This window comes from Agrilus planipennis, unplaced genomic scaffold (genome assembly GCF_000699045.2).
Source record: "Agrilus planipennis isolate EAB-ADULT unplaced genomic scaffold, Apla_2.0 scaffold174, whole genome shotgun sequence".
Taxonomy (NCBI): Eukaryota; Metazoa; Arthropoda; class Insecta; order Coleoptera; family Buprestidae; genus Agrilus; species Agrilus planipennis.
In genome coordinates this window covers 362,467-370,828 of record NW_020438963.1, presented here as the reverse complement: position 1 = coordinate 370,828, position 8,362 = coordinate 362,467, and the positions used below count along the sequence as shown (strand labels likewise).

Genomic DNA, 8,362 nt, shown 5'->3' with positions numbered 1-8,362 from the left:
ATTGCTTCGTAAGCGAAAATAATAAAAATTACAATTTGGACCCGAATTTGTAAAAATAAAATCCCAGCAGAAATAAACTTACTAGGTATTTTAGTTGATATTACAAATTAAATTGTAATAATTGAGAAACTTGAAATAACTTTTAAAAAAACATGTCAAAATTGAGATTAAGTTACCTAATAAATTCTACGATTTCTACGGCAAATTCAGTCATTTACATTCGAAAATTGTAACAAAAATTTAGTTTTCTCCGTGAATAGTGTAGATAGTTGTGAGTTATGAGAACTCGATATCGTACCCTTTCTCCAACGCATAAATTGTCCTTTTGGCTACCGAAATAGTAAGAAGTTCTTCAAAGAAATGAAACATATTGAAAAGAAATTAGTTTGTTCCTATATTTCAATCATGTGTTTTCCAGACATAATAGCAAAGAACACGTAATCCATAGACATTCTTGTAGATCCCGTTTTTCAACTAGTGGTAAATTTTCTTTTTTATATATACCATATTTAGAGTTAAAATCTAGTAAAGTAAACGGAAAATTTCAAATACAATAAATGTTTTGTTCCAAGAAAAGAATATTTTATGTTGCTTCAAACAGTTTAACTCATAAATCCATCGGAAGTTTTTCTTCATTTAGTCTTGGTCTTACATATTCTGACATGGTTTTAGTCTTGGTGTTGTTCGTTTGGTCTTGGTTCTAATCTTGATCTTGTTCGTTCAGTCTTGGTTTTAGTGTTGGTATTGGTCTTGGACTAGCTTATATAAAGACAGTCTTGGTGTTGGTCTCGGTCTTCCATTTTTACAAGACTAAACGAAGACCAAGACTGCAAAATTAAGACCAATTTCAAGGAGACACGATTTTCTTTAGAAACTATTATACCCCATTGCACATCGTTAGCAGATATTTTTCAAAAAATTCTTTCTTTATATACTAAACCATTTAAGGAAAACACTCGATATTTCATGTTCTATTTGCAGTGGTTGAAGCTGTGCCTTGACGGTTGCTTGTGGAGCTATATTTGATACACCTATTCTTTTGGACTACAATTAAATTAATTAAAAATATTATCCGCCAATATTCTCTACAATTATTGAGTAGGGTATAAGTATATTTATATCCTAATTTACCTCATCTATTATCATTTGCCTTTACTTCAGTTGGATGCTATCTTGTGCCATATTAGTTTTTTATTAGCCCATTGGTGTTTAATTTTATTACCTATTCATCATAGTGAAGTGACGTAAATTGAGTTAAACACTTGTACAGGAAATTTATTATCTCTTTTTAATTACAATATGATAATAAATTGTGTTAAATTAGCAAAGTCGTTAAATTTATGTTTTAATCTACCACTTAATGTAATTGGCATAATATGAATTAATTTGTAAATTTCATTAAGTGCTACACATAAGAATTTATTCTTGAATGACTACCTATAGGTAGACCATAGGTGTAGCATGTCCGTTTGAGGAAATGACCAGTTGAATGACTTGAACGTTATCTAACGATACAATACTTCTAAGTGGGTTGTTTCATTGTAATAGGCAATTAGTGAGAATTAAATTAGTTGTGGTGACAGCCTAAGGCATTTTTTACTTAATTTAAATTTAATTTTAATCTGTATGATGTATTATAAGTAGATTTTGTAAGCGCCACGATAAAATTGGACAGATGCCTTGTTTTGTTGGAGAATTTCTTTTATAGCTTGGGAATCTGGTTCCAATTTCATTGCAATATGACAATATTTTTCTCCTAAACTTATTGTTTTATTCAAGTCTTTGATATCTATCCCAATCTATAATGCTTAAATAAAATAATTCGAAGTGGTCTGTACTCTGTCGAAACTGCCAGATGCGGATAGCGATTTCGATCTTTTTGGATCTCATCAGCGCGTCGCAGACAGCTCTTATTCTAAAACGCGCTGTTAAGAAGACAGTAGGTAAAAGTTGGTCTGTGTTCTGTCGGAGCTGTCTGCGACGCGCTGATGAGATCCAAAAAGACCGAAATCGCGGTCGTTTCGACAGAACAGACCACTTCGAATTATTTTATTTGATTATGGTAACGCGCCTATCACGTTGAGGTTAGCTACGCCGGGATTCGTTTCAGCAAGTAGATATCCACACAAGTGGACCTTGTTGGAGCATACGTAATCCTAAAATGCAGCATCGTACTACAGATGGCGTTTACCGTGCGATTTGTGGTATTTTCTATAATGCTTAACTCTGAGTGAAACATTCACAAACTTCTGAGCAGTTTAGCATCGGACAGCACGAAGCCAAATGATTTGTTTGTCCAGTCAGATTCGTCTTTGGATGTTTTGTTAAACAAATAAACGTAATTTTACAGGACGGTACAGAACAAAGAAATCTTTTAGAAGATATAACATGACGATTGCGCGCAGAAGTTGGCTCAATCTGTCAAACAGTGAACTTCTAAATCATTGCGTTAGATGTTTAGTTTAAAGATAAAAAAATATGTAAGAGGAAGGTTTGAAGAAGAAGAACATAGATGCAGTCGTCATCTTCGTAAAGGTACTAGTACCTGACAAGACCTTTAGCTCTGTTAACACAAGAGACCTCAAACAACGCACGGCGAGACAACAGAGAAACAAAAGCTTGACCAACTAAACCACTGTCAATATCCTGCGCAAATATGTGCTTTACGGATAGTTGTATTTTATTCGTGTTTGCCGAATGTCACTTTAACTGTAAAGAAATCAAACAGACTCGAGTGATTCGAGGTAACAATGATTTGCTTTTTAAAAACCACAAAGATTATCCATGAAATTCTATACCGTTACAACGTTCGACTCGTTGAAAGGAAAGTGAATTCCTTTAACTATCGTTAGCAATATTCAAATTTAGTAATTGATCACTAAATAGAGTTGAGGATCTAAAAATAACTTTCCGGCTTTTTTATTCTTTAACTTCATCAGATTTACTACAATGAGCAGTCAATTTAATATTATTTGAAGATTTTCATAGGAGCAAAAGCTATAAAGACGTTTTTAGGACTTATTCAATTGAAAAATGTGTAATTTGTCGCATATTCATTAGGTGAGGCATAAATAAACGAGGATAATGACGTAAGGAATCTTGGAGTTTTCATTGATTGAAGATAGATTATGTTTTAAGGATCAAATTGAAATATGAGTAACTAGGAAAATCCTTGATTTCATTAGTACGCTTTTAGCGCGAATTTCAATAGAGCTATTGAGATATTATGTCATGAATGTTGATGAGAGGGGGTGCTGCCTGCTGGGGGGTGCATGACAAAATATGATAATGTGGTGAAGGAGTAACATGACGTTTACATAGAGTCGACCCCTTGCAAAAACGAACAAATGATGGTGTGATTCTAAGGGGGGGGGGGTTAAAGTGACGTAATACAATATGAACGTAACCTAAAATCTTACAGTACAGCTACAATAATTTGGTGACCACATCAATCAAACCTACGAGTACAAATAACGGATAACTAGAAAATTTGTAAGATTTCTTAAAATATTTTAAAGGTGGAATTCAGAACCGTAGAGAGAGAATGTCAAAGAACGTGGGTCTATGTGAGTTATTGGTGATAAGAAGTAAATGCATACGTTCGTCTTTGGTTTTTGCTTAATATTATTAATGACGAAGCTTTATAAATTGTTATGTTCCCTCAGATATTAAGCTAAAAAGTATTAGGTAATGCGAAAATAATTTTGCTGATGACTTGGATCGGTATGGGCGGTTGACTTTTTAAAATACCTAAATAAGAAAAGTGCATACAAACATTTGAATAAAGACTTTTTAATATTTCTGTGCAATTATCCAAATGAATTTACTTCTTTACTTGGTGGAAAATCATTGTAACATTAACAAAAATTAAACCACTTGTATTTTCCATAAAATTTTATTAAAGAAGGAGTAAATTGATAAAATATTGTATATGTAAATCAATTAACAGAAAAAATACAAGTGAATTACATTTAATTCTTGTTTTTACCAAAGTAAAAATGTTTAAGATGATTTTCATTCAAAATAGTTTTATTTTTAACTGATTTTTTAAGTTTTGCTTGAAGAGATTTTAAAGAAGATTCATTTATTAAAAGACCTTTACGTTGGATCTGCAATAATTTTATTGATAGAAAAAAGATGTCCTGCGATACCTATCAGTTGTAAATATCTAATTGTCTTTTGTACTTTTACAATCCCATAAAATAATGCAACAAAAACTTCATTCCGGCTGCTAATACAAAATTAAGAAGATAGAAATGTCAACGGTTAAAATTCATTTAAATATGCAACTACCCGACTACTTCATTGTGCTTGTAAACCTCTTTATGTTTCTTAAGTCGCATGGAAACAGTGAATGACACTAATGAATATATTTTTCAACTAATACCTTTGCCTTTCCTTCAGGGGGCCTCGACTAATGAATTGCGTTTCTTTGGAAAAAAGACATTATCCGCAGTTTACCTCTTTAAATACTTTTGTGCTAGCAGCTTCTTTTTTTTCAACGGTATTGGACACAATTACGTACTCATCGTTCTAACAAAATTACCAACTAAAAGTCTACCTACTTTTACCTTGGCGTATTATACGGGTTTTGGCTAAATCTGTTTGTTACATATCACCGCTTGCTTGATAAAACGATGACCACTCCGTAGTAAGGCGCTTATCTTTTGTCCAGTAGCTGAAGTCCCCTGTTTGGGGTGGTCCGGCTATAATGCTGATAGTCGTTTATCTCCTTATTTAAAATCTATCCCTTTTGTGTTCTATTCATGGTACTTAATTAGTGATAATGGAAAAAGTAAATTAGACTCAAATAGACGATGCCCTTCGGTCGGAAGGATTTCTCGATTCTTCGATTCTAAACCATCAAATTGGACATAAAACTCTAGGTTTATCTTTATGAGAATGACTAGACCTTAATATAATTGTTCTCTCTCTCTGCCTAACGTATAATAGGTTACCTTTTTAACTATAGATATTTTTTTTAAATATCCCTCTACTAGGGTCAATTGAAAAATCCCCGGCCTGACACATAGATGGCGGTACCAGAACTAAATCCATATGATTTTCAATTAGTCCTAACCTTTAAAAGACGCGTCTATAAATTTGACGGCTGTCGGATCATTAGTTTGTGAATTATAGCATTTTTAGTGAAGCAACTTTTGTTATTGTGAAANTGTTTTTATGGATCTCTCACAGTCTCTGTATGAGAGACTCGAACGATAAAATTGTTAATTCAGAGATTCGAGTCTCTCACAGAGAGACTGAATGAATAAAACTGAAAAATTGAGAGATTCAAGTCTCTCGTAGAAAGACTGGGATCTCTGAAATATGTTCAACTTATAAAATTTTAACCATGTCTATCGAGACACCACTTATTGAGCGACTCGAGTCTCTCGTTCAGAGACGCTAAACAGTTTTTCTGACAGTCTCTCCAGCGACACCAGAGACTCAATGAGAGACGGAGAGTCGAGTCTCGCTTTCAGAGACTCTGAGAGACTGAACATGTTTATCTCTGGTATAAAGACACGTTTAATTTGCATTTACCAAAAATCATTTTCGTAATGTTCATAATAAAAGCATTATCATTATTCATTTATTTACTTATTTATATAGTCAGTATCTATATGCATGATTTTAATTATGCATTTATTCATACAATTTTGCAAGTATATACGTGTTTAAATAATATCACCGGTCCATGTCCGGGCTAGGTTCCCAAGTTCTCCTTTAGCAACAATTTCTAGAAATCATCGCCAAATTTTTCTGAAAAAGTTTGTAACTTATTTGAAGATACATTTTCTGCAAAAAGGTTTTTTAGTGCAGAATGATTTTGCAGTTCACTAAGTTCCAACTGAATATTGGTAGGATAACAGATTATTTCGGTCAAGCTGATCATGAAAGGATTAACAATAATTTGTAAATTATATTTTGTACTATCAAAGTCATGGAATTTGCTCTCAAACAACTGAAATAAGAATCTAATGTCAGTTTCGTAATACTTTATGATTAATTAAGATTATGGTGGCAGTATTAAGCTTCTCTTTCAAATTTGCGAGAATTTTGAAGCACAGGTCATTCACAATTCGCCTGGAGTTGGACAGTTATTAGTTAGAGGCATATCAAAAGCAGTAGCTGGAGTTAAGAGATCTAAATTACTGTTCGAAAATAATGTAACCTGGTTCTGGAAATGCATCTCCAACAACTGCGGGCTGAAGGGCTTATGATGATCATGAACGGCAAAGTGGCAAAGTCCTGAATCTCTGAATCCTTGTGTATGTTACATTATTAATTAACTGAATCTTAATTGTCAATTGTTTTTTTAAATTTAATGTGTAATAGTATTTATACGTGGAGAAGTGTACGTACTGAATGGGTCTAACAAGTCGTGCTTTATGGTACACCTTCACTGTTCGTAATCTACAACGTGTATCTGTAGTGGTAAAGGATCCAGAGCTGCTGTTAGGTGTCCAGCAACTTACCGAAACTGCTCCTTGCAACTCACGACCGCTAGGTGTTTGGCGATAAGAAGAGCCTGCGATAGACCTTTCCTTTTGCGGCACATTTTATTCTGGTGCTTGAAACCACGCAACCATCGGCATGGCGTCACGTTTGTTGACACATTGCTGTCACCGTTGGCCGCTGATGTTGACGCGTTACTATCATTATGCGAAAAGATCAGAGAAACGATGCTACGTCTTCGAGCCAGTTTCGGAAAATTCACTTTGTTTGACTCACCAGTTCTGAAAAAGGAAAAATTTTTCAAAGATCATCAACTTGATTGAAAGACTTTGTTTTGTCTGTCGATTTTTCGCTAATGATTAACTGAAACATCTTTCAGAATTAGCCATTTCTTATATTTTAAGGCTGTTGGAAGACGAGGCAGTTCATCTTGGTATGAAAAAAATGATGAAAACACCAATCCTTAATTGTTCTTCTTCTATTCATGCATATGTAATTGCCCTGATTCCATAAAAATATTCTATTCTAGACTTATCTAGACGATTAAGTCGTATTAAATAAATTAGTTTACGTGTTCCTTTCTTCTATTTGTTTGGTTGTTAATATGTTTCTTTCTTATCAAGAAAGGTGCTAATGGCAAAATTGTACAAACTGTATAATTTATAGTCGAAATTGTTGTTATATTTAAGTAATAGAAAGTACAGCTTAATTTATTTATTATAAGTTGTCATCAATTTAATCTTAATATAGCCTAAGGTGTTCTGTTTTGTTTGCAAATAATGCTAATGATTTCGTTTAATTACTTGTTTATATAACACATTAACACTCTCTTCAAACGTGCATATATATATAAAAAAAAACAATAGATTTTATAATGTGAAAAGAGGTACTCGAAATGGATGAATAAACAGGCACAAGCGGGAAAGATAAACACAAATAAGGTTCTAATGTTGCAGTGTTAACTAAAAAACCAACATTTAATTTATATGTCAATATCCGGTCTGCATTGGTAACAGAAATTTCACAAGAAAGGTGTGTATAAATGAAACAACACAAAATTCCCTAAGAATGACTAAATATTGCAATTTTTTATAACTACATAAATAAAAGATGTTAACACGCATTCATAAAAACTGATATTCTATTATTTACATTTTATATTTACACAGGAGATTATTTTTTTTGTATTAGTAATAAAATTAGTGCGTGATTACTTTCCTAGTTTTTAAAAGCTTTTAATTCAGGATCATTCTCTGGTGAAATCGATTTATTCTATTTATTTAATATTAATCTTCTTACATCTTCATTCTTAAATGATTTCTTGACTTAATTTGTTCTTTAACACCTACAATTGTGATTCATTAAACAATATTGAAATTAAACTTTTTCAGTTCACACTAAAATTAAGATGAAATATTAACACTTTTAACTTCTTTTTTATTTATCTGTTAATAGTTAATAAAGACTGCTCCATTATCATTACTATTACATTGATATGCTGGTTACAGACTTTCAAAACTAATTTTTTAACGTGCATAAAATGCCAATTATCCTGAAATTTTAATCTACTGATTGACACAATTAAAATTGAATGATTACTTGTATATTTTAATTTTTATTTTGTTTTTCCTGATTTCGTCCTTTTTGGGTGTAATGCCGTCGCGTCTTTTGTAAGCTCTCAATAGTATCGAAACTTTCTTTTTTATGATTTTAATACAATTGTGTTACAGAGAACATTATGATTTCTCACCTATTGCTATAATAATCTGATAACACGCCATTATATAAGAGTATAATGAACAGGAACCAAGAAAACATCACAATTGTCACATGTTTACGAAAGTAGACCCTTCTTACTCGAAATTGAAACTTTAACTGATGAGAAAACAATTTTACTATATAT

At 32.4% G+C, this 8,362-nt stretch overlaps 1 protein-coding gene across 1 annotated transcript in view; it reads right to left on the bottom strand.

The window, feature by feature from the left end:
• Nucleotides 1-8,296, bottom strand: part of LOC108739201 (protein Wnt-4) — a 14,362-nt gene extending 6,066 nt beyond the window's left edge. The window contains exons 1-2 of the mRNA XM_025975265.1: nt 8,210-8,296; nt 6,480-6,740 (exon numbers count right to left, since the gene is read on the bottom strand). Coding sequence (XP_025831050.1) covers nt 6,480-6,740; nt 8,210-8,277 — 329 coding nt within the window. The 5' untranslated portion in view covers nt 8,278-8,296. The remainder of the gene's footprint in view (nt 1-6,479; nt 6,741-8,209) is intronic.
• Nucleotides 8,297-8,362: the final 66 nt, after the last annotated feature.